Raw genomic sequence first — 27,996 nt, forward strand, 5'->3', positions numbered from 1 at the left:
GACAGACTTAAAAAAAAAAGCCATGACATTGTAGACAATAATTGTAATTTTTATTCCATTTACAGTTGCTGTAAGGTTCCAGACATTTGTAGCTATACAATGTACTGTACAATGTAACAAAAGGTCGATTTATAATTGTTGAACGCTAGCTGTATAGTTTTGATGCATTTACTTATAAAGATTCTGATGTTCACATTGTAATATCTCAACTTCACAAATGCACAACATTGTTAAAGTTGACATCCAGTCCAAGCTATGTATTTCATAGAATGACAATGTATAAAAATAGGCTTCATAAAAGAATATAAACATGCGCAAAAAAAGTGCTTTTATAAAAAACAGCACAGTTACAACTATTCGAGCAGGTTTTAAATCAGTTCTAGAATGATTTCCTCTTCTGACTGACATTTGACATCAACCCCACAGTGACAAAGGTGTACATATTAAATGTTAACTTGTGGACAATATTTACTGACTGCAATAGAAGCTGTCACAGGACAAGATATTATACACACAAGCAACAAGAAACAGGAATAAAGAAATAATAGCAGCCAATATGACCGTGGTGTCACAAACTATTAATAATCTGGTACATCGCAGATATTCAAAGCATCTGCCCTTCACTTGACATTCGGCAACGTGACATTGCGACAAATTGTCTGGTATGTTGTTTAAGGCAGGGCATTGTACACTGCTCTGTTTTATATACTAATTCTTTTCATATGCAGATGAAATATTTACTGTTATAAGCGATGTCCTAGGGTCTTCTTCTACAACATTGCCTTCTATTTATGTACTAAAGCTGTCTGTCTAGACAGAAATATATACCGCACTTATGTACATGTACTCTATGTAGTAGATGTATAGTATATATGGCAATATACATATAGATAGATGTAGATCTAAAAATTAATATTGGAATTGGCAAGGAATTATTCATATTAACTAGATGAATGCATTTAAATTGCACCCAGGTACCTTCAGCCAAGAATCCATGGTCCAGTTTGTGCTGATCCTTTCATAGCTTTCAGTCGACTTCAAATTTCAAGACTAGAAGACATCTACCTAGTGCTGTTATCACGCGTAACGCTGTAGCCAACAGTAACCAAGTTTTGCAAAAAAGAGGCGTTTTTTTAAGTTAATATGATTATGAGGAGCTTGTGTATTTTTGACTGGAGCGGGAACTGGAGCGATCGAGTCCATTGCCGTTGTAAGAACCCTTCCACCCTGGGACAGAACCTCGTTCCAATATGGACGTTCTGTAGCACCAGCAGCACAGGCAAGACTGCAATGACAAAACAGTTATCAATCACATTTCATGCAGACGTCTTATCTGCAGGGAGCCAATTAGATGTCACTCAGGGGACTTTCCCATGGATGAAGGCACACAATGGCAATGTCTTGTATAATTAATGTGTTAATTTCCCATGTCAGTTATCAGTGATCACTTCTACCTAGCACAGCTCAATTAGAGATAACGAAAAATTACTGGAAATACTTTTTCTTATTTTTGGGTGAGGGCTTGGATTAGGCGCTAGATCTATATCATGGTTCACAGATCCCTTAGCCGCCTGGGTCGTCGGGGCACCACTTCCTGTGGTGCCTCCTGGGTAAGTAGAGCTTGGTGAAGCCCATTCCTGGGTCTGAACTCTGTTAAACCAGTAAGGCAAGTGCAGTGTTAGGACTAACGTGTTAAAAACAAACGCGTTCCAGGAACGCAAATACTTTTCCTGGTAACAGGTACTGTAACGCATTACTAGTAAAATATTGTTACTTAACTGCCATTTGCTATGTGGTGTGTTGCTCTGCTTACTTGCATAGGGGGGGATCATTTTTCACAATGTCTTCTCATCGCTGACTCACTCCTTCTGGTTTAGCTACACATAAGTCACCAGCAAGTTTATATATACTTATAAAGTACACCTCTTTAGTTGCGGTGGCGCTGTCTTAAGCACAGAATATGAGGACACATTTAAAACTATAAAACAAACATTGTTCCTGTATAAGCCGCGCCGCTTAACTTAATTAATCTTTAAATGGAGTAATTAGTGGCTGTAACTAATTACTTTCTTTCAGTAACGCACCCAACAATAGGTAAGATCTTCATTCTCATCAAGATCCTACTGTGGAAATTAACAGATTGAAAAACATCTTCACTGATCGCTCGTGAAGAAAGTTTTGCAAAGATAAAGCAAACATCAACGGAATTCAATGGTATTTCGGATAATACGTTTTACGGGCCCCTCTTCGTTCAAACCCGATAATTTGAGAAGCTATATTTCTCTGTTTTTATCTATCTCACGTGGTGGCCATTTTACTCTTGGCTGTCAACTGAAAATCACAGCAGTTGCACAGATTTCCAGTCATGAGCAATCACAGTTCACATGTTTTTCCAAATCGTAAATGTGATTGGAAATTTACCCAAAGTGGTGATGTCAGGAAAATGACCCCCTCCTGAGATAAATTCTAAGGGTGGATTTCCCAACCTAGGTTATGTTACACAAACACATAAATGAACCAAATACTCTGTTCCGACAGGTGCTGAAGCATAAAACTTGCAGTTTGAAAGAACATTGGGGGGACTTCCACTTCAAGGTGAAAATATTTTCCTTTCCAAATCCAAGCAAACTTGGCCCAGCCATGAGATTTGATCTTGAACTATTATGTGTAGAACTGTAAAGTCTTCAGAGTTTACTCAAAGTTATAATTGGATCTACGGACTACAAAATATATTTTTACAGTCTGTAACAATAAATTAATACAACCAAAATGCAAGATTATACCCAGACTATCTAGTTTAGTGCATTAGCTTAATGGTTTACCACACAACTGACAAGGCTCTCTGTTCAAATTTAAGGTGGTCCACCAACGTTAAAGGATTAACAAGGCAATGCCCTAAGTTTCAAAAAGTGTTTATTTCATGTATAAGCTATATCTTGTAATATTTCAGACAGATGGAAAGTGTATTGACTTTATTTTTGCTAACCTATGGGTACATGGTCTCAACACATTAGATTGTATTATTGCAGTTTTCACCATCTGGAGTATAAAATTAAAGCTTCAATACCACTTCACCAGTGGTCTCGGTCCTTCTTTGGTAGTTCAGCTCTTTGTCATTTCGATGACATTATAGTTTTTATTTTAGAAAAAGTACAAACATGTTTAATGATACCCTTTGTAATCAGGCAATGAACCGGTTTCTATTCTGCATGTTTTGACTACTGCAGCACTTTTTTGGAACACAACTTTAGCAAAAAACTACTGATTACTGTACTTGCTAAACAAGGACCAAGAACATTCATTTTAATTTTGTGTTGAGAATCTCACCTGGAAACAGTTTTTGAACTTCTGACTGACAAAGTAGAGGGCGATCGGGTTAATGCAGGAGTTCAGGGAAGCCATGTTGATGCCAATATAATCCATCACGAGGAGGAAGCTGAATGGGAGGGGGAAATTGCGACACGGGTTTATGGTGAATACAACAGGAAGGGGCAAAACGGAGAACAATGGGCTCTCAATACATGTGCTGCTTATTTGCTTCTGTGCACGCCCACCTCAGGAGTTCACAGCGGTTGGGGTCATTTTGGTTGTAGACTGTTTTCTTCAGAATGCGGCTGAGGTGAAGTGGAAGCCAGCAGAGAGCGAAAATCAACACCAGGCAGAAAACCGTCTTGGCCACTTCCCTCCTCTAGACAAAAGACAAAATGATGCTTAACTTGGGGGCTACTGTAGCTTGGCGACTACCGCTATGCCGCGCTTCATTTGTCGAAGCATCGTAATGCGTTTAAATTGATCCATCTTGAAGCCATTATTTTTTTCATCATGTGTTGTTTTCCCCGCTGTGACTACTTAAGCCGTTGACTGCCATGTGTTATGAGCCATATTCCTATAGTTGCATTTTATTAGACACAGCATACATTTTTTGTATTTGAATGCAATGACAGTTGGAGAATAAATCAATTTGATATTTGCCATTATTTTGGCATTACCGCAGATTTCACTTCAGTTATCAGAGCAAAACAATCAAAAAACTACAAAAACAATGTAACATTGTAAATGAGTTAATTCAAGTACCACATTGCATTGAGACGTTTAGACAAGGAACTGTCAACTCTTCTTGCTCTCTCTCTCTTTTACTTCTCCAAATAAAGTTCACATTTCTTTACTCACAGTGGTGTGGACGGATCCACACTTGGTCAGGCATGCCAAACAAACAGCCCGCGGGCCAGATCCATCCGTTGGATGATTACACCCAGCCTGCCATCAATTTCTTGGTAATTTCTAACAAAAGTTGGTTTATCTCAAATAAAAGCCAACTCTTTCCGGCTGCTGGAGGGAAGTGTTGACTTTGTATATCCTGGTGAGTTGGTTCAGGTGTAAATCTTTATGCACTCAACTGTTTAAATAAACCACTTAAAACAGTCAATGCCAAACATTGAAATCTTTTTTCCCATTGTTTCTAAATAAATGTGTTTAGAAAAGATTGTTTGTCATCCCCAATTGTAATACGGAGAGTAGGTTACTAATGAACGCTAAATTATAAAGCATCATACTGAAAAACAAAGCGAAAAATTTAGAGTTGAAATTCTTTTACTGATCCGACCCGCCTCAGAACAGAAAGTCTTAATCTGGCCCCGGAGCCAGACTAATTTGCACATGTGGTGTTGGTGGCATTGAGACATTTAGACAAGGATCTGTCAGCTAATCTTGCTATATTTGTACCTGTCCAAATAAATTGGACATTTATTTACTCACAGTGGTGTGCACATATACACACTCGGTCAGGCATGTCAAAACACTGCCTGGACCTTCCTCTGAGCCATTGAGCCAAAATTTCTTTGCATGCCACCCCACTGTCCACTTACATGGTTTGTTTTGTTTTCTTTGGAATATTGGCTGACAACAAGTTATTTTCTTATTTTATATATTATTATGTGGTCCCCCCCTCAAGTTCAAAGACCCAGTAGTGGTTATAAAGTTATGTAAAGTGTGAGGTTTTTGGTCTTATTTTGTGGCTTCACATAAGCAATATTGGCAAAAGGCTGAAACTATTGTTAATAATCATTTGATGTTGAAAAATAACGAAACTTTCAGACCGTCTTTGTTGCACTACAATGCTCGGTTTTGTGCACAGCACGTTTTACCTTTTCTTTCCACCTGTCACATTTGTGCGCTCAGCTAACTGTTTCTCTGTAGGTTCCCTTTCAAGTTCTCTCTCCTCTCTCTCTCCTCTCTTGACCACATTTATTTGGTCACCCCCTTTTGGGTTAAATTTTTCCTCTCACAACCGCAAGCACTTATCTTGATTTCCTTCCTATAACGACTCTCCTTTGTCACCATTTAAACACTCTGTCCCCTTGGCTCTCTGCTAGTTTGTTGTATTCCATGTCACATCCTAAGCACTTTTTAAGCCTTTTGTTTTTCCATTGTACCAGTGTAACCGTCGCCTGCCCTTTTTGAACATGAGTACTGCCCAGTCAACTCATGGACGGTCGCATCTGCTGCTTGGGTTTACAGAATACTTTAGTTGCCTCAAGGATCAAAATTGTTGCCTTGCTACCTGACTTCCCGTTTACCAAACCCTGCCTCTTCTGTACTACTCTGTGTTGCTGCTCCAGCACCAACCCAAGTGGGTCCTTGACACTCTTAGCCTGTACTGTTTGATAATAGTTATTCGGATAAAACAACTTTTTTTCCGTCTGCCTACCCTATTAACCACAGTTCCCCAGGTCAGTTATACCTGTTTCATGTGGTCATTGAGTGCAATCCGCATGCCTTTCTTGCGCCTTAGCATCTCGCACGACATGAGTGTGTAGAAAACTCCTGTGCAAGCGAGTGGGAGGCAGAAGTAAAATCCAAAAAGCCACCAGTCTTTTGCATCCCGGTAAATCTGGAAAAACAAAAAAAACACAGAAAATTTGTCAATTTACTAACATATCTAACTCTTATAGGTTTTATTATTTTGGGGGTTCCATTTTTTTCCTCAATCATAGTTCTGTGTTACGCAAGAGACCATATTCTGTGAGATTAAATTTACATACCTCATGCTGAAAAAAATCAACAAAAATAAGAAGCTGTTTTAGGCCTATTATTAAGAAAAAACAAGCTAAACATATGGTAATATAAGATAAAAAAAACCTGAACAGTGTTATGACTGCTTAGCACATCCACCTTTGAGTTCAAAGGTCCCAGGTTCGATTTCAGATACCGGCCTCCCTGTGCAGAGTTTGTATGTTTTCCCCGCCTGTGTGGGTTTACTCCGGGCATTCATTTTTCTCCCAGGTACCAAAGACATGCATGCAATTTGATTTGTGAGTCAAAATTATCCCTAGGTATGAATGGGTGTAAGGATCTCTGACACTGTGCCCTGTGATTGGCTTGCAACCAGTCCAGAATGTCCCCTACCCACTCCCCAATATCAGATGGTATTGGCTGCATTGTTTCCTCAATTCGAGTGGGTGGTGAGGACAGCAAAGAAAATCATCTGCACTTCTCTCCATTTAGGACATTGGCCAGAAGTGCTGCCTATTCTGAGCCATAAACAATATTATTGACTTTTCACCCTGCTGACCCCTGGGAAGAGGTACTGCAGTGTGCGGTGCAGGACCACCAGGTTCTACAACAGCTTTGTCGCACTGGCCAATAACTGTTAGCGGTCAATCCCACATATAGCAAGGCTTCCCAGCTGTTTTCACACATCTGTTTTTGAATATTTTGTATTAAAAATATTTCAATTTTTCAAAAACGTTTTTGGTTACTCTTTAAATTCTATTGTTACTGTATAGTGAACATTTTTACCTGACTGCCCATTTTAAACATCTGTTCAGCTGCTCTTCTTGCATTCTTGCACAACTGTACAGTACTCATGACTATGATTATTTACCTACTACTGCACATTCATTCGTACATTATATGATCTTCACAATTCTTCGGCACTATTGTACAGTATCCTTTTTTAGAGTCATCCAACTTTTACTAAATACTTATATAATAATACATATGAAGTAAAATATTATGGAAACTGCGGGTCAGATGTATCGACATTTTGTTCAGTAAAATGTGCACAACAATGACAAATAAAGTACATCTATTTATCTCTATCTATCTTAAGTGGTTCAAAATATAAATAATGAAATATTTAAAAAAATAATAATCTGTTATCAGTCTTTATTTGCATTATCTCTTCTTTTATTGTAAATCTTATAGAGGAAGTAAACAAAGCAAATGATTTACAAACAATACAATGTACTTAGGACCCATTTATCCGAAAATGTAAAAAATGGGTACTATTATACTATGTTTGTGTAGTATGACTTGAATGTGGATTGTACTATTTGAGCTGCTTTTTTTCACAATGCATACGCTCTAAATACAAACCACAGCAGTGACTTGTGGGACCAGTCATGACGACTTTGGAGATTAAGTAATCCATGTTTTTGCCAACATTATTCATGTAATACATAACAAGACCAAAACGGAAGGTTCGACAGTACTTTATTCTAAGTTCTAAACTTCTCTTTCAGTATCATCAGCGTCAATGTCAAGTCGCTGAAGTATTTTCTTATACTCTGGGAATTATTTTTTTCTCCACAGGATGGTTGCCCTGGCGCTGTTATATAAAAATGTAGGACCTTCATTTTACGTGACGCAGCCCTAATTCCCGTTTTCTTTCGGCACAGTAGGGAGTATGTGCTTGTCTTGTAATCTCCATATTGAATGGTCACATGATCTGAAAACATGTGACATGAACTGCTTGGAGCAGAACTGAAAACAACGCAGCTGATAACGGCTTGAGGTGTGTGGGGCCACGGTATTGTTGGGGTTATGTTGCTAAAGGTCATCAACACCAAATTCCCCATGCAGTTGGCAAAAGGTGTGCCCCAGGCCTAAAAGAGTTTTGTTCTTAAATTTGAGCATGAGGCATTTAATCAGGTGCACTACGTAGTTCAGAATATACAGAATTTTCCTAAACTTTCCACAACTCTTTGAGACTGTTTCGGTTAGCGCAGGGTAGAACACAGGCAACTTCCTACCTTGAAAAATGTGGAGCTCTGCTCTGGATGCAGCAGACACACCCGCAGCTTGCTTCCTCTGTACGGCATCTCCAGCATGTCAAAGGCAAGCGCTTCAGGAACCGCCAGCAGCAAAGCGATCACCCAAATGAGTGTCACCTCGGCTGCTTTCCACACAGGGATTCCTATGCCCTTCACCCTGCTCCACGATGTTACAGCGTGGTAGCTGGACACACCATTCACAAAAATTATTCTAACCTCTTCAGTTCTACATCAGAGTTAGGCAATTTTTTGGAGTGCATTGTATTCAAAATTTGGGCAGGACTAGGAGGAAAAATAGATTTATAGATTGATTTGATAATACATAGTCTGAAATCAATACCATGGTAATACATGGGGAAAAGGACCTATCATTATGCATTTATGAAAAAGTATCCCTGCAGATATCTGTCTACACGACGTGCTGTATTGCATCTTGCATTTAATTGTGAATAGATAATTTCATCAGATTATGAAATATGTTATTCCTTTTTCAAGCATTGCATTAAAGTTTTTTTTAAAACTCAACAGTAAAAAAAATAAAATTGTGTACAACGTATAAAAAAATTTGTACAGGAATTTAAGAATTGTTAATAAGAAGATAAATCGTCTAAGATTGACAGGTATGCTTTTGTCACACAAATTCAACCCTTAAACTTATGCAGAGATGAGGGTAGTGCATGCAATGTTTCTTTTTTTTTTAGAGCTGGTACTTGTATTGCTGTTTTTCGCTGTTACGGTACTTGTCTTTCTGCGTCACAGTCACTTTTACCAGCATGTGTTTTTGTAACCAGCCTTATTAGCCTAAAATTACTTGTGTTTGTGCTGTGCTTTTTGCCGTGTTACATGTGTTGCCGTGTCTCTGTGCATTTTCCTTGTGTGTGTTTGGTATTAAAATTTTGAAAATTCTATTTACAGTCTTTCTATTTATACATCTCATGTTTCTAGTGGGCACATGAGGCTTACAGTAAGTTGCAGTTTATGTATTTACAAAATGTTTTTTCCTCTAAAAAAGTATCATAATAAGGTGTGGTTTATATTGCGGAGATTTTATTTTTCAATAAATCTCATAAATAAATATATGATGGAAAATAGCAAATGTGGAAAATGCTTCATTAAAAAATATTTTAATAAAGATGAACCCACATGAAGGGACACTAAGGACAAGATTGGCAATAAAACAGATTTATTTCTGTTCATAGTACATACCTTTTTACCATACATTGGTACCTCTAAATACAAGCCTAATCCGTCTCAGGATCGTGCTTGTGGCTGCTGATAGCAGATTTTCTCAATATTAAATTATTAAAAACTATTTGGCCTGTTTCAAGATAAAAAAGGATCAAAGTGAAACTTAAATAGCAATAAAAAACATCTACCTAAACACCTAAAACACATTCAATTAGTAATCAAACATTGAAAAGAAAAGGAAAAACTGTACTAGGATGAATAAGATGATAATAACAAAATAAAATGCGAGTCTATTATAAGTCCCCGCAACGAAGGCGTGCGAGTGCTGCCAAGTTGCGGGGAGTTGGGAATGGGTGCAGGAGCAGTAATGGCGCACGGCTTTTGATGATATGTAAACACTTTTTGTACAGTACACTGAAAATTAAAGTTACTGTAACTTAAAATAAATGTGAACACAAAATTCTTTTACAGCAGATTTTTTTTTTTAATATTTGAGTTTTGATTTAACACTTTCATTTGCCCTTTTGGCCGGACTCACTTTTACCAGGTCTTTAAAAAAAAATAAAATAAAAATAAAGCATATCCAAAGAGATTTGTCCCTGTCTCCCCTTCAAAGTGTTATGGAAATATATAGGCCGATTGTCATCAAAGAGAGCTGTCGGACCACCAGTTGCCACTTTTTCTGGATGTTCTTTTTTCCGAATGAAAGCGTCACCTCTTTCTCATTCTTATTTCTTTTATTGCCAACAGCTTCTCTTGTTCGTCTTCCTCCTCACTGATATTTCAACAGGAATATGCACCCTCTCATTATTGCAGCAAAGCGCTGCATACATTTTTCTACGGCTATGTTATCGGCACTCGCTGCCTCCTGATTGGTCACTCACCCGAACACCACACTCGTGGTTTTCTATTTTTTTTCTTTGTTTCAATTGTCATAATTCTCCTTTTTTCTCAGACTTCCTTACAAAATCTCCACAAAAAGTGGGATGCGATCAAAACGAACTTGGTGTGTTATACAGTCACTGTACATGGAAAACCAAGGGAGCGGAATCAGGTGCCTGTCAGCAGGAGGCACATGTGCAAACTGATCCGCGGTCACGAGCAATGAGCGGTCTAAGTGGTCTCTAGTGGTAGCCTCTGAGCCTGGATTTTCCTTCGTAAAGCGAGGTAGATTTTTGATAAATGTGGATCGCAATTCTCGTGTGTAAGGGTGCTCATATAAAGAGATACCAATGTTTATTATGTTTTTTTAACATTTACATTTGTATGCTGGATTAAAAAGGCTGACAAGCCGTATTCGGCCCACTGGACGCAGTTTGCCCACACCTGATGTACATGTTATTTTGTGAATTACAAGTATTCTCACCGGTCCACGCTGAGAGCACACAGGCTGAGAACGGTGATCCCCACTGAAGCTTTTTGGATGAATGGTATCATCTTGCAGACATACACACCGAAAGGCCAATCTTCTGCAATTAGCTATAGACGATAGAAACAACAGACAAATGTGAGGTTAGTAAGTCAATTCATTGCATCAGGGTTCAAATGTAATCCTCTGTTTTTCCTCCATTATATGGTAGTCAAAACCAAAAATAATAGTCAAGTGTGTCTCCTTTCAGATAATTGAGCCCTCCCAGGGGCTGATTTAATCAGTTCAGCATCAGGGCAGTGTCTCAAGTTATTGTGTGTTGTGAAAAAAGACCCAATCTTTCAAGCCTCCATGGCCTTTTTAACGCATGCAGGTAGTTTTTGTAGAACTGTCACATTAATGTACATTTACATTTACAAACAAAAACATTTACAAAACAAAAAAAGGGACACGCTTTCATCTCAATCACCACCACCCAGAAAATTAAGAATACTGAAATATTTGGTGGTCCAATCTTTTAGAGGAGTGGTCGGGCAACCACTGGCCCACACTTTCGTCCTTTGGTACATGGCCGTAGAGAAATAAAGAAAATGGCCCTACTTCTTGCTAATATCATATTTATTTATGTATATACACACTTATTTTTCTTACCAAAAAGACATCAAAGTTTGGGTGTGCATCAATCTGAAGTTTTACAACAGTATATAACTAGAATTGAGAAATGATTGATCAGTTGACAAATATCGCTGGCTTCGTTTGTTTAGCACTGGATGTAACAGGAATTAAACCTGAATTGCAGGTGTGAGAGCACTGAATCCCAAATACTTGGCCACTAGTAATGTAGATTACAAAGGAAAAGGCATCAGACTTTATTTTATCATCACACTATTTTAACTCACGCTGCCACGTTGGACAACGTTGTAATGGAGCATTATAAGAAAGAGTTCAGCCAATACAACATGACATCATGAGTAAAAATAGTGTGATGATGAGATAATATCTAATGCCTTTTCTGATGTCATCTAGATCCTTAGAGGTCTAGTGATTGCACACTGAGTATTGGCTTAAAATTATTATATTTATTTGTAATACTATTGTAATTATTAACATTATCATTGGGCCATGCCATAAAAATATAGTCCAACTTTAAATTGGTCCTGGTACAGAAAAGGTTGCCGACCAGAGTATTAGAGGGTGCATTTTGATATCGCGTTGAGTCAACACACTTTTTTTGAGATCCTAAAAAGAAGTGGTCATCTGATAAGTGTTGCAAGATTTAAATACAATAATCCTTCGCGACAACACAGTTTACTTTTAACGGTTTCAGGACTTTATGGATTTGCAGTGTGTTCTGCATTCTGATTGACAAAGCAGTCTCCCACCTATTACAATTTGAAGTACAGTACACTACTTATTTTCTTGTGTATAATGCACTTTTTTAACATAAAAAATAATGTAATATTTGAGTGCACGTTATACACAAAGTTATGAGGTATTTGTGCTATGATTCATAAATCCAAAAATATTGCTGACCACGGGAATCACACCCAGATCAGCAGTGAATTGAATTGAATTTGAACAATTTGTATTGACACTTTTAACAGCAAATAAACAATGTGAGGTTTGAACAATTTTTATCAACACTTTTAACAGCAATTAAGCATATTCGCAGTGAAAGCGATAATTCCTGACCACTAGACCGGGAGGCGTGTATAGGCTGTGGGAAAAAGCATTAGATCTAATCTCATCATCACACTATTTTTACTCACAGTACCAGAGATGAATGTTAGAGAATGTATAAAACTGAAAGTTGTCCTGAAAGATTTTTATTTTAAAAATATAGTCGAGGGAAACAACTCTTTGGTATATCTGATGATGAGTGGGCCTTTGATAGACATTGAATAAATTCAATGTAAATCTAATGTTGGTCATGTGATTATAGTTTATGTAGTCAATAGGTGATAATCATTGACATATTCTACAACGTTTGTCACTTACCAATTCTTAGTTTGAGCTGAGAATAAGTGAAAGAACATTTTGTACTGATTTTTAATCAAAAACAAGATAGGGGTGCACGTTATACACGAAAAAAAACGGTAGTTATTTGTAAAATAATAAACAAAAGAACATTTATGCAGTATTTTTCTTTGTTAAACAAATGCTTAAAATCATAAAAAAAGGGTTTCTTTTTTGGTTTCAGTTTATAATAAAATATTGAATTGTATGATTAAATGTAAATGTTTCCATCTCATGGATCTCACCCATTATGGGTTCTTTTTGAAATCCAACCCCCCCCTGCAATAAACAAGGAGTTACTTTTTTTGTGGCAAAATATACAGTAAAAAAGGTTGCCTATTATTTTGTGTGTGTGACTGCTTGTTATCATGAATTTAATTTTTAGTATGCATTTTTATGTCATCTACCAGTAAAACATAATGTTTGTACAAATAAATATAGAAATAACCCATCATTGAGGGGAAACACACCACCCTGGAGGAGTGGGAATATTTTCATCTTTCAAAGACTAAATTGTTCATGCCATAATCCTTGACACAATTTAGATAAGATCTTAGTATAACAATATAATTCTCAACCGCAGACACCAAGATTTCCATTTTGTTTTGCCCAGAAGCTGTGATGGAAATTCTGGAAATGTTAACATGGTTTATGACCAAGGCTTGACCTCAGATCGTATCCAATAAAAGTATATATTTTACTTAATATCTCAAAATATTACAGCAATCCCCTGATTTTCGCAGGGGTTGCATTCCAAATACGGTCCAGGGAGAGTCAAAACCCGCAAAGTAGAAACCGTTATTTATTTATTTATTTACTTACTAAATACGCTGTTATACAATGAAAGGATGGGAAAAAAACAATTTACAGGCTCAAACATTTGTCGAACATATAAAAGTTCTGTACAGTACTTCTTCAAACGTTTTTTTTTTTTAATTACAAATGATCTCTGGAATGTCGAATGATAATTTGCTACTATATTTCACTATGAATTGGTTATATGAAATATAATTGGTCGACCGGCTTGGCCACTTGCACAGATAAAAAGCAGATTTCTATCGTAATCTTATTTGGATACAAATCTACCCGATGAAAATCCGCAAAATAGTGAAACCTCGAAAAGTAAACTGCGATACAGTGTGCATTCTTTAAATGCATTTTGGACTAGAAATTCTCCAAAGCCATCAAGTCAATAATGACCAATTTTTTTGTGTTCAACTAAAGAAGAGGCTAATTAGTATATAACAAATTATTATCTGCTGCCCCCTATTGATATGGATGAATGTAACAGTTACTTGTCTGATCACTGGAAGTAAGCGCAAAAATACTGAAAGAAGGCATGCTTTTTTACAAAGAAAAAAATGGGCAATTTTCCTTGACATACTAGACTAAGTCTCACAGCACACTGGTTGAAAAACACTGGGTGAGTTCATATTTGGCGTTCTTCATTTACGACAATGTCCTCCAAACTACGTCCCCGTGAACAATACCGGAGAATTTTGATGCACGTTTTTCTTTATCTAAAAATTCACTTGAGTCCGGGTTTTTAGTTGTAACAGGATTTGAACCTGGGGCCGAAATATTACCATTGTAAGTCGGTAAATCTTTGGTCCCAGTCCAGAGACAAATGTTATTTTTCGTTGTGCGTTTCACACGTCACATTGTCATGTCATGATAATATAACGTAGGTTCCCTAATGCCCAATGACACTGTCATTGTAACATGTGAAACGCACAACAAAATGACTAAAAATTGTGTGGTGATGATGAGATGAAATCAAAAGCCTTTTTCCATGTCTCCTATACCACTGGGTTTCCTGTGCTCTGACATAAGCTGAACTTGGACCTGTTTATACTGAACACGGCACAACAGAAATACTATTTTTCTGTGAAAAACTCTTAATGCTATTTGGTCATTCAATTCATAAATAGTGTTATTTATTTTCTGCCTGAATCCAGAGAGGATTATTTGGTTTTATTTATTTCATAAATTGTGTTATTATTTAGTCTTTGTTCTGTGAAGAATGTAGAAGGCTTATTTGATTGTGGCCTTCTGGAAAACTATACATTTTTGATTTAGGCACTCCTGCAATTGTCACACTACTTCTGTTGCAAACTAATTCCTGTTTTGGCTGGTCTAGTTAACATTTTTGTCATTGCAGCCGACCACGATACAGGAAGTGATTACTATACTTTGATATCCAAATGAACACATTTTACCTTGTATACATTAATGGGGATTGCAATGATGATATAAAGTAGATCCCCTAATGCCAGGCTGCCGATCAGGATGTTAGGTCCATTCCTCATGCACTTGTTCTTGTATATGATTCTCAGCAGCGTGGAGTTGCCGATGATCCCAACCACAAAGATCAGGCAGGACACAATTGTGTTGACATACTTGAACGTATACTTAATCTCCGTGGGCTTGATACACATGGGGGGGAAGGGGCCCCTCGGCCGGGCCGGCTGTGGGGGTTGCCGCGAGATGAACGAATCATTCTTGAAGTATTCCGGAGTGTCAGTCACAGTTGGGGAGTCCCGGATGAAACGGTAGGCCTCCACCTCCGCGGCCATCAAAAAAAATAGCAAAGCGATGGCCTTCATTGTGAAAAAAAAACCCCAGAAGTTCTCTCACAGGGAGGCGCTTCCTCACTGCAGTCTTCAAGTACACCACTTCACATACCCCTTTTCCACACTTGTTTGCTTTGGGTCTGTTTTTTTCCCCCCAAGATGTTTGTTCTGTGGAGAAAATTAAAAAAATATATCATGTAGGACAGTCATCCGCAACCTTTTCTGCACCACTGACAATGTCTGACTGTATTCTCGTGACCCGGCCCAATGATAACTTTAGTAATAATAACAATATTAATAATAAACCAAATTCTACTGCATTATCAATGGATCACTAAGGATCTGGATGACATAGGAAAGATCATTTGATTTTGTTTCATCATCACAGTTTTTATGCTGATGGTACCGCATTGTACAACGTTGTTTTGGCTGAACAATGCCTTTTCCTTCACCATGGTGGCCTAATGGTACGATTTCGGTTGCAATCTAGGATGGTTTCCTGTTGAATTGAATGCTGTGCATATGAGGCCAGCAATATTTGTCCTACGGTGACATACGACCGTGAACTTCTCATAAAATATGCATCCAAACTTTACGTTTATTTGGGCTATAAAACATGCGTGTAAACATAAAAAAATATAGTTTAAGACAAAATAAGGCGAAGTTCTTGCTTTCTGTCCGGCCTGGTAACAAACAACCTACCCAGACCTGACCACTGATGTAGGACACATGTATTAAACTATTGGCCTGCCACATCATTTTTATGTGGCCCACAAAAGCTTAAAATGCCTGAGCATCTAAAACTAAATGGGTCTGAAGAGTGCTTGACCAAAAACTAATTTTCCAACAATGTCTGTTGACTATGATATCCTTGATGTGACGGCTTGGTGCTACTTTACACCAATATTTCCATATCAATGCCAATGATTTGAATTGAGCAATAAATTATCCTAAACATGTCCAGAAGATCTTTGCTATACAGTATAGTGATACCTCTACAAGCAGGATTATTTTTTTTCCCAGATCATGCTAGTACTTAGAATTGCTCGTATCCCATGGACATTTTTCCCAATACGCAATAAAGATAAAAACCAATTACTGGAAAACCGCAATATAAGGCGCACCCCTAATAAATTGTCTTTTGTCATATATTTTTCATACACAAGGCGCAACAAATTTAAACTACAGTAAGAGCAAACATTTTCATTTGTGTAAAATCGCAGAGCATGGTTTGCAAAGCGAATCGAACCCAAGTTGCGGCATTAGAGCGCCAACTCTTTACCACTGGACCATGTAATATATCTTAAGACAAATATATGAAATATATAAAATGTAGATGTATGTATAGTAGTTCATCAATACAAATGGTAAACAATTAAATGGGTCCCAAGGCCAAGGCCTCTGTCCAAAGTATTTAACCCAATGTGGCCCATGATTCCAAAACGGTTGCGCACTTCTGTCCTATATTTTTGCCAGCCAGAACATTTGACAAATTGTCAATATTAAACAAAAGTTCAATTACCCAATTTTCCAGGCTCACTAAAAAAGGTGTGTGGAAACCCGAAAATGTCAACTGTCTTAAAGGCGATCCTCACATCTATGACAGTTGAGTAAGGTGAAAAGGACCACTTTTTATATACATACTTTTTAGGTAAAAAAAGATAAAAGGTAACTTTTAAAACTAAAAGTAATTTGAGTTCACATTATTCCATTTGCACCATGTGTGGAACCGCGCCTGTCTCTTGAGTTTTTCATATGAAACCCTTCCAAAACCATATGACATCTTTAATGACACATATTTAGAAATCAAGCGTATTGTAAACACACAGTTATTATTTGCTGTAGGCCCTTAGCTAATGCCAAAAGAGAATAATAACAGCTTGTATAAAAGTAAGAAACCAGGCGAGAAACTGCAATGTCTTCTACACTTCCACCAAGACACGTGATGCGTTCACTTGAAAAGTAACAGTAAACAAAGCACACACTGAAAAGTTTGCAAAGTGCGACCGGCTTGGCCACTTGCTCAGATAAAGGAAGTAAAAAAAAAAGAAAAGTATATCTGCAGCTGCCAATGTCTTTGAGTGTCTGTTGTGTTGAATAAATATTCATGTAATTCAGGAATGTCAAATATACTGCACACAAGCAGATTAAATCAAGTGTGTAGCTCCATCCATCCATCCATTTTCTGCACCGCTTATCCCCAGTAGGGTCATGGGGGTCCTGGAGCCCATCGCAGCTATCTTTGGGCAGTGGGCAGGGGACACCCTGAACAGCCAGTTGCAGGGCACACAGGGACAGACAATTCGCTCACTCATTCACACCTAGGGACAATTTGGACCGGCGAATTAACGTCACACACATGTTTTTGGAATGTGGGAGGTAACCGGAGTGCACGGAGGAAACCCACGCAAGCACGGGGAGAACATGCAAACTCCACACAGGAGGTTCGATCTCAAGACCTCAGAACTGTGTCGCACACAGGCTAACCACTGCGCCGCCGCGAGTGTGTAGCTCATTTTTATCAAAAGTTCAGATTTTTATTTTTAAATGAAAACAAACCAAAAGCTTCTTCTCGCGGCTTGAGGCCAATAAAGATGTAAAATAGCAGGAAAGCTTCTATCACGTTTAGGATTACTTATCGTGTAACAAGGTATTATCTGTAATGAACAGCAATAAAACAAGGCACCTCTCAAGGTTAACGAACAAACACTTACATGGCATTGTTAACTCAGGATTTGACTCCTGATATTAATGCACTTCTAAAGGCAAAAATATCTCAAGTTTCAGGAGCCAGCAGCAGCAAGTAAACTGCAGGAGTGCAATGACAGAGAGGGAAAAAAATGAATGATGGCAAGACATTTGTTTCCACAGATCATTAAAAATAAAATGTATCTGGTATCATGTTAAAGGCAATATTGTGCAGTATTTTCTCAGCCCCAGTTGGCCCAGCTCGGTACTGCAGTTGTATTTGATGTTACTGCCCATTTTCTGTTAAAACTGTTATTTCTATTTTTTTCATTTTTTGATTTAATTCAAAGCAGTATGATAATGTAGGCAAGCATATTTTTATTCATAGCTTCCATTTACAGTAAGTTTTTTTTTTTCAAACATAGAACTGAAAAAAAGCTAAATATTTGACAGATTTGGCCCACCTGAAAACAAAAAGTCTGAATCCAAGCGAAACTGAGTTTGACATGTCTGGCATAACTAATTGTAAGGAATGAAATGATTAAGCAACAGATAAAATGAGACAAAGTGCTCCCAAAACATTGTTTTTCAACCATTTTTTGTGGATGTACTTCCATTCTCCTGTGGAATATTTCATTTTTTTATCATTTGGTTTTATGAACAAATACACATGCAGATATCTACATTGTAATACTGTATATGTTTTGTATTTAAATAGATTACATTCATCCCATTGGTTTTGAATCGCTAAATAGAGCTTCACTAAGGATGTTTTTACAAATCCATAAAACATAGATACAAGTAAAATATTAAAAAAAAACATGAAAACGAGCTCAAATAAACATGACAGATAGTTTTGGTTATATTTTTCGAAATTTTGTGCAGCTCTTCTTGGATTTCTTTTTACTATACTGGATACCATTTTTTCTCAAGTATAATGTTCCTAATTTACTCTGTTTCAAAAGTTAAAATACAAAACTAGTTTGAAGGACTTGGTTTAACAAAAATAATCCTAAAGTAAATCAATAAGAAACATTTGCCTTAAAACGGGGAAAAACATTTCAGTTCTGACCATGTTAAGTGTTTTATTTCATATTTATCATCAATATATCTTAAGCTATTTTCCAGTGAAAAGACTCATTTAAGTAGTTTCTAGTAAAATAAATAGTTATTAATAGTAAAGTAATACTTAAAATGAGTGTTATATTTTACTATTATAAAAAGTTTTCAAATAAGGTTAAAGTAACAAAACAATTAAGTATGAACTCATTTCTTTCTGTGTAAGAAAAAGGATGAAAGAATTGATGTGCGCTTCGTATTCTGTCATAATAGAAATTTAAAACAAAAACATATATAAAATGGTCAACTTTATTCAGTGTTTAAGTTCTTTCTCATTTACCTTCACAGTTTTTGGAATTTCCTTTTCGAAATCGCAAAAAATCGCATTGTATTATGAATATTATTCATACAATAAGTATGTAACGTATTACTGTGCTGAGTGTTTGCAGATGCAGTGTGTGGCAACAAATGCCTCATGGCATCTATTGATAATTGTATTAACAAGGAGCAGTGCATAGATTTTATTTAGAACTAAAGGGAAAAAAAAAAAAATCTTCACCCTATGCTACATTTTATATTCGTATGGCTTTCTTTCTCCGCCCATCAAATGACGAATAAGATGTACTGTAGGTTCATTTACCAGTAATTGTAAATGTGACTGTGCCTCTTCAGACACGAACCTCAACACACATCACTGGAAGAGAATTATGTGATTTTTCATTGACTCTGCATTTTAAGATATACTGTATGTTACAATCTCAAGTACCATGAAATACCTCCAAGTAAGAACCACTGGGCTGGAAATTGCTACAACAGCTCACAGATAACAGAAAAAGTTTTGTATGTTGATGAAAATTCAAGCGAATAAAAACTGTTTAAAAGGGAATCAAAGACTTTGTTATTTCAGTATCTGTATGTGCTTGGATTAATAAGAATTGAGTCCCAGTTTTCAAAGTGTTCGGTAGAACCAAAATTAGAAGGGAACTGACATTTCTGCGTTGTGGAGACACTCTGTTACTAGGCCACTGAGCTGATTAACGAGTTTTGGAAATAGATTAAGAGCCTATTGTGTCTGCAAAAGGTACTAAACTACTTTTATGGACTATTTGCATATTGGCTGTTTTCTTTATAGACCTTTGGTTTTCTCTCTTTTTTTTTAAAACAAAAGACCATCAAAACCAAAATTATTTTAAGGGTTAATATTCCCTTTAAAAGGACACTGTGTATTGTTTAGCAATCCTGATATGTAAATATTTTCTTCTGTTTTTACTATTGGCCAGTTTGCTCAGCATTCCAGGACTGTTCGATATTTTGTCTAATATTTTTGTGCAGTTTTTTTTGTTTTGTATCATTTTGGCTCAATGTTTGTTATTTTGAGAGTTATTTTGCACTGTTATCCTTTATTTTTATCATATTGCTCCATTTACATTAGTGTCTCTATTGGCCAATCATGTTGCTATTCTTTGATTCCCACAGCCCTTAGGGCAGATCTACTTTTTGTAACCTTAAAGATATATTAAAAAGAAAGGGAATTATTGGACTGCTTATCATAACGTATAAAAAATTCATTAAAAAATACAATATGCTGATTTCAACAATAGGCAAAAAAATCATGTAATACATGGAAACATGTTTTTTAAATACTCATAGCTTGAGATATTGGCATTTATTTGACATGGGATGAGCTTTACCATAATTGTCAATCATCTTGCTGCTAAGGAAAACTGAAAAAAAGGAAAAGCTTGAGAAAGGCTTGGCAAAAACGGTGCATTTTAATGACTTAAATTTCTTTAATTTATGTTCTTCCTTCCTCTATAGTACTTGTTTGGGTTGTACTTCACAATACAGCAATATCTAGAGCTCAAGTATTGTCCCTTTAATGCTCAATTGGCTGCATTTTTAATTACCGTATTTTCCGCACTATAGGGCGCACCGGGTTATAGGGCACACCCCCAAAAAATAGTTTTTGGTCCTATATCTTCCATACATAAGGCGCACCGGGTTATAAGGTGCTACAATGGGAACGTCGACAAAACAGTCAGATAGTTCAGTCAAACTTATTACCCCCTTAACATTCCGAAAGCTTGCAAAGAAGCAAATACGTGTCGTAGACATGTGCGGATGCGGTGTCCGTATGATGTCACTTAAATGCATCGTTCCAAATATCATTCTGAAGGTTAAAGTCTTGGGATTCAATGAAATGCCAATACCTTAGTTTCTATTTTCTTTTTCGCTCGCAACTTTACTGTGCATATGACAATAAACACTTGGAATTGAGTTTAATTTAAAAAAAGACCCATCAAAGAAACATCGATATCACTCTGAAACAAGATACTGGGAAAATATATAGCCAGAGTAGCTCACCGAAGTCGTTGTGTTCAATAATAATGTGCAACCATGGTCCTCTTATATCCGTGAGTTTAGTAAATCCAGGAGAGTAAAATATTTACAAATACAGTACAGAATAGTAAAATACTGCTTTCTCTATGCCGTCAACCCAACATGCTATTCACATTCATCTTTTTCGGCCAATTGCAGGCTTTGTTTTGCCCCTTTGGCCTATGCCAGCCTGTAAATGATAAAAAGGATTCGCCCTCTTTACCTCGGAATAACTTTAGCCAATAGTGATCGATTCAACTGATGATTGACACATCTTTTTCGGACAATTGCAGGCTTTGTTTTGCCCCTTTAGCCTAAGCCAACCTGTAAATGATAAAAAGGATCCGCCCCCTTTACCTCCGAATAACTTTAGCCAATAGTGATCGATTCAACTAATGATTGACACATCTTTTTCGGCCAATTGCAGGCTTTGTTTTGCCCCTTTAGCCTATGCCAGCCTGTAAACGATAAAAAGGATCCACCCTCTTTACCTCCGAATAACTTTAGCCAATAGTGATCGATTCAACTGATGATTGACACATTGGTTAGCCAATGAAACGCCGGTATATAAATCCCAGCATACACCCAGGACTACTTCGCGTTCGGGGGAAAATGTAGTCGGCGGCTGCTTTATTGGTTGCAAGACTTTGCGACTTAATATTGATCCATATATTAGGCACACTGTATTATAAGGCGCATGGTCAGCTTTTGAAAAAAAATAAGACTTTTAGGTGCGCCTTATAGTGTGGAAAATACGGTAATAAAAAATGATTCAAAGCAGGACCTTTGTCATAAATATAATGAAATCCGTTCTGATATATATTTTCCTCAGTATCTGCTTTTGGCCATGCTCAAGACGTGTAAACAAACCTCACCAATTTTTTTCTTTGGTGCATTATAGGCATCTACTGTTGAGGAGTATAACTGAACCGCAGTGGATTTTGTCTGTTCTCAGCTTTTTATCACCAATAAAATGCCCCACGATCCACTGAAAATAGGCCCTTAAGCCACTTTTGATCTGTGACCCACCAGTTGAGAAACATTGCTCAAACATGCACACTTTTTCCCCTCAAATCGTGCTGAGCCAGTTATTATTTACCGCTATATGATTTAAGTATCTGTAAAAAATTGAAGGTAAGTTTCTGACTATAAGGGTGAAATTTAATATTTTCGTATGCAAATGATTATCGTCATATTGATTACTTGGACAAATTTATGTCAGACAACCACCCAACCCCTAATACAAACATTTGTTTATAATGATTATGAAGCAGAGCGTCTGCCATGTGTTAAGCAAAGCCAAAATGTCAAACAATTGGAATGGTGATAATGGATATTATACCGATTTACGAGTTGGATGGGGAACAGGTCTGGAAGGGAGTGCATGTGTTTGTCAAGCGTAACCCTTAGAAGGCTTTGCCAAGGGCATCCTTCAAGGTAGGAAAGTAAATCTGTTTGCAATCACTTATATATGTGGAGCATCTTACTCTCAAGCTCCATGCACAGACACTGTCGAAAATAATCTTTGTGGAGCAAAAGCAGGCGATCATAAGTTGATTATATATGATTTAATTGATGTGTTTTTTTTTATAGAGTTGTTGGATATTTATAGGGTACACACAGAGAAGGCAAATTGCAAAAAGCACAGACACCAGTTCTGAACACAGAGGCTTGTTGTATTTGTACTAAGACAATATCACATGGATGAACTCACACACGTCACAACAACTGAGGCCAAACCTCTGATTTGTGCTGGCCTGTTTGACCATGCATGAGGAAATAGAAAGTAAAAAATGAGTTGACATTTAGTTTTGATTGGAAAGACTTTTACAATCCATTTTTTTCATTTGACCTTTAGCTATGATGGCTCTCAAAAATGTAAGGCAATGTAAAAATGGATATCAAATGAGGACACCTAGAAGACAAAGGAGCAGTGTATTCATGTTCAAATAAATGTTTTTTCAAACCAGAGAGTTAGGAAATCACTAGTAATGACTTTTAAAGAATGAAAAAACTGTGTCAAAAGAGAGTTTTGCGAGGAATGGTAAATTCGGACCACAAGATAGCTATAGATTAGCAGAGGATATGTTGTGGCCCGGTGCGTCTCCCTCCTCTAGAGGGTGTCTACTGGGCTTGGAACTCTGCACAGGTAGGTCCAATCACCACACATCTGTCCTTAATTTTCCTGATACTTCAGATTGACATTTTGGACAGCTCATGGGTGGGGGTCATTTTTATTCCACTGTCATGCCTTGTTTTGTTTCTTTTATTTTTGGTGTTTATTTTGAACATTTTGTTAGAAGTTTACTGCCCACTTGTTAGTTTGCTACTTCGCTCCTTGCATTTACCATTTTCGGTTTCAGTCTCTGTTGCTGGTTTGGACTTTGTCAGGTTTAGTTTTGCTTGGACATTTCATTGTTTTGTGAACCTTTGTTACTTTTTTCGTGATTTTTGTTAATAAAAAAACTTCCTTATTTTGAACACCGTTGCCCAAGTTCCTGGTTCCTCCCATATAGGTCCATCCTCAAAAAGCATAACAGAATATTATTTAAATCGCAGTTATTATAAGCAGGTTATAAAATCCACCCAAGCATAGATATATGAAATCACCACATTTGCACTAGCTTAACTCGTTGGCTATAAAATGGAAAAACACATACCTGTTTCTGGATCAGACCCCCTTTCCCTAAATTACACAATTAATGACAATAAACTGAGAACGACAGCCCAGCTATGACTCAATGCATGTGTTTTTGTGATAATTATGTGATTTATTTTTGAAACTGTGTTTTGGACATTGGGCTCTTAATTTAATTTATGAATGTACTTTGCACAGGAACTGTGCATAGGAACTTAAAAGGCGAACACACATTCCATCATTCCGTCAAAAATGAAAAATATATAAAAAATAGACAGCTGTGAAGTGTGTCATTTAATTTCAATACATACCCATAAATCAGTTTTATGGACGAAACTTGTAATAAGATTTATGAACTAGTGAAATGAAATGATCTGCATTTATATAGCACTTTTCAAGTCAAGACTTCCCAAAGCGCTTTACATTGTGTTTCACATTTCCCAATAGCTGCCATGCAGCCATGTAAGGCGCTAAACTGCTTATTGGGGGCATTAGGGGTTCAGTGTCTTACCCAAGGACACTTCGACATGTAACACAGAGGAGCCGGGATTCGAACTGCGATCTCTTGATCCCAAGACGAGCGCTCTACCTCCTGAGCCACTGCCGCCCCGGTGCTTTATCAACTAGGTGCTTTATTTTAACGATAAAACCATAGAATTCCCAATGTGTGTTTTTGTAGCTGCACATGTGATCCGTGTATCATTTAGGTGAAAGGTGTGAAAAGTGTTCTCAGGTGGTAAATTTGTCTTAGATAGGTGTTGTCTTTGATGCACAGCGGTCAAAACAACAACAAAAAGCCTTTGATTTTGATGAGCATTATAGAGACAGACACAAACATTATAATCTAATTTGTGGCTGATGGGACACAAGAAGTCCTATAAACAACCCAGTTTGCCTGATTTACATTGAATTGAAACGATTCCCTAGTTTTTCAAAATCTCTACTGGGTTTTGCCAAAGTGGATGCAACACTCCTTCGAATGTTAAATCCAGGAATGTTAAATTCAGTTGGGCTCGGTGACCAGTTCCAGACATGATGTTCTGAGGTGGGCTGAAGCAGTTAAAATAATTATAATTATATATTTATAATTATCTAATTTCATAATATAGCTTCGTTTTTCAGTACTATGCTTTATAATTCAGCCAACATTTGTAGGCTACCCTACGAATCATAATCACGGATGATAAGGGATATTTTCTAAGCACAACACATGCATTCACAAACAATTAAAACAACATTTTTCATGCTTGACATTGAATATGTTAACAATTTGTTTATTTTAACAGTTGAGTAAATTCAGCCTTGCATCTGAACCAAATCACTTTACACGTCACAAACACAGACTAAGTGGGAGCTGTGAATAAAAATGTGCTTCCCTCAATCTTCAAACAAGTTTGAAACAAATAAAAAGAAATAGAAAATAATATCATTAGCAGTGAACCCGAAATAACCTCGGAAAAAACAACTATACTGGGCTTACTGGAGCTAATAAAAGACTGCACAATATTGTCTTTAACATGAAACCAGACTGGACGCCAGTTCCATTACACCTTTACAGCCTTCCAGGGAAGGAACATTTGGTTTTTATTTGTTTAAAAATATTACAACTTTTAATAGAAATGAGCTAGAGACTGGCTTTACCACTGGCCGGATTAAAAAAATCCAATGAGAGCTGTATGTTTGACATGCTTGCTTTAATCTATAAGAGTGTGATTCAGAATCTGATTCTAAAAAAAAAGACTGAAAAAAATATTAGTCCTGTAGGCGTAGAATGTGAGGTACGCATGAATGATCCCACTGCTGCCATTAATATAGCGTGCGTTTTGTGTGGGTAATGGATTGCTGCTCCATTACCCACACAAAACGATACGCTACAGTCCTATTTCTATTTACAATTTGTTATGCCTGGATGATTTGTGAACAATTTATTATATAATATTATTATATTTCAAGATTTACTGCATTGTTTACTGTTTAATGTCATCTTTGTTTTTGCTTTTGTATCCAATTTGATCTGAATTGCAATGTTAAAAAAAATCAAAAAAGGAGTACAAATTACTATTCGTCAATACTGAAGGATTTGCACATTTTCACTTTTATTACTGGCCTTCTAATTCTTCTGGATAAGCTACATTTTTTTAACTCAAACATTATCCCAAATCAACTCTCTTAATGACTAAATAACCTTGGCATTGAGTTAATCATTTATCACTATATTCTGCAAAACTTAAATGTGTAGTTTCAAATAATATACAACATGGTTTGATATTTATATTACACATAAAGCAAGGTAAAACTTAAATTATCGTTTGGATTTCATTGTCTATCCATGTAAATCATTTAAGACATGAAAAGGAGTATTTACCAAATGAATGTAGACTATCTCAATTATTTGAAACAGAGGCCATCTGTTTTGAACTAAATTCAGTTTCAGTGAGCTTAACGTTTTTGACGATACTAAGACATTTCTAAATCAAAAACATTATTCCATTGTTGCATTTTGGTCATTTCAACTGGGGTCTGTTACGAATGAATCAGGCACATAAACGAAACTATCATATTATAATAAGATTGAATCATCAAGGCAGCGTATAATATTCATTGCCTTGCAGTGGTACAAAAAAACCTTCATTCAGTGAAAAAAAAAGAAATCTTGCTGCTGAGCTGTTCTCATTAAGTTTGCATTAGACAATACAGTGCCATCTAGCGCTCAAACATTACACACTGTACCTTTAATAATGTGCTTTACTATTTTTTTTCATTGATGTTAAGCAATTAAGTTGAACAAATTCAGCATAATACTAAAAAAACAACCGTACCTTCATTATTTTGGTATATCAAAACACCATGAATAAGTAAGTTAGCAAGATACCTAGTAAGCAAATAAGCAATTACACAAGTATGCAAGTAAAATATTTGTCAACGTAAACATTTTTGACATATTTTATAAGTTTTTTGATCATTTGAAATTGTGTACGCCGTATAACATTTTTGTTGGCAGGAATTTACTTTTGTAAAACGCTCTACTACGTATAACGAGCAACACCAAATTGACCCAAAATGTGTCAAGAACTAATAAATATACTGAAAGAATTATTTTTGTTACTTATGCGGTAAATGTTCAGAACAGTTTTTTTAGAAAATTAAAGGCTGAAGACATACATTAGAATCTGAATTACAATAATTCTGTTTTTCAACTCACATATGTAGTCTTTCCCGATAGAATGATTGATTGATATTCTTACAAATTCTCAATATACATTTTTTTTATTTTTGGAACTCTGTATAGATTCTTTTTTTCTAAAAGATATTTGTGAGTGGAATATTTTTATCAAACCTGATGCGGCTCCAGCTAACCTAGACCCGAGGTTTGGTGGGCTCCTAGGAAAATCAAGTTGGAGACCCCTGTTCTACATAGTAAGTCTTACTGTGACTAAATAGTTGTTACATTGTGTTTGTTATTATCGGAGTTGCAATCATTAATAAGGGGAGACATTGGCTGAGGTTGACAAGTATGAAGTTAGTAAGCAACCAAGCAATCAAATACTTAAGTAAATAAACAAAGTTGACATCAAGTTGCCAAACATTCCACTTCCACTGCAACCTTTAAAGTAGAAACATGTTGCGTTTTACTTAACTTTGCACGTTACTTTTCCTGGCTAAAAAATGCACACTCTTGAGTGAATAAAGTAAATCCCCATTAGTTGTTATTCATTCAATTTATCATCAATCAAAACGACGAGTTATTCGTCAAATCCGTTTTGACTTACCAAAGGACTAAAATACAGTCACTCGTCCACTTGGTTAAAGTGTTTTTCTCAGCATCGCAACGGATTTCCAGTAATGGTCTTGATAGATGAAAAAAGGTGGTAGAGTCTGTTTTGTTGCGTCCAATACGTCCGGGTGCTTTTGGGCTTTACCCCCCCACTCCTCTTTGCACGAGTTCCACTGATCCACCGTTGCACAATGCGCGCGTTTATATGTGCAGAATCTTTGGCCAATCACGGGACAGTACAGCTGCCTCAAGTGTGT

At 36.7% G+C, this 27,996-nt stretch overlaps 1 protein-coding gene across 1 annotated transcript; it reads right to left on the reverse strand.

Annotated features, from left to right (window-relative positions):
- Positions 1 to 28: 28 nt before the first annotated feature.
- LOC148359192 (endothelin receptor type B-like) lies at positions 29 to 27,996 on the reverse strand. The gene is made up of 8 exons (XM_088344391.1): positions 27,735 to 27,996; positions 14,847 to 15,368; positions 10,609 to 10,721; positions 8,034 to 8,238; positions 5,741 to 5,890; positions 3,555 to 3,688; positions 3,328 to 3,436; positions 29 to 1,285 (listed from the first exon to the last, which is right to left on the reverse strand). The coding sequence occupies exons 2-8, from the start codon at positions 15,231 to 15,233 to the stop codon at positions 1,148 to 1,150; spliced, it is 1,236 nt and encodes a 411-aa protein (XP_088200517.1). The 5' UTR covers positions 15,234 to 15,368; positions 27,735 to 27,996; the 3' UTR covers positions 29 to 1,147.

This window comes from Urocampus carinirostris, chromosome 9 (genome assembly GCF_059441175.1).
Source record: "Urocampus carinirostris isolate Australia breed hairy pipefish chromosome 9, RoL_Ucar_1.0, whole genome shotgun sequence".
In the NCBI taxonomy this organism is placed as follows: Eukaryota; Metazoa; Chordata; class Actinopteri; order Syngnathiformes; family Syngnathidae; genus Urocampus; species Urocampus carinirostris.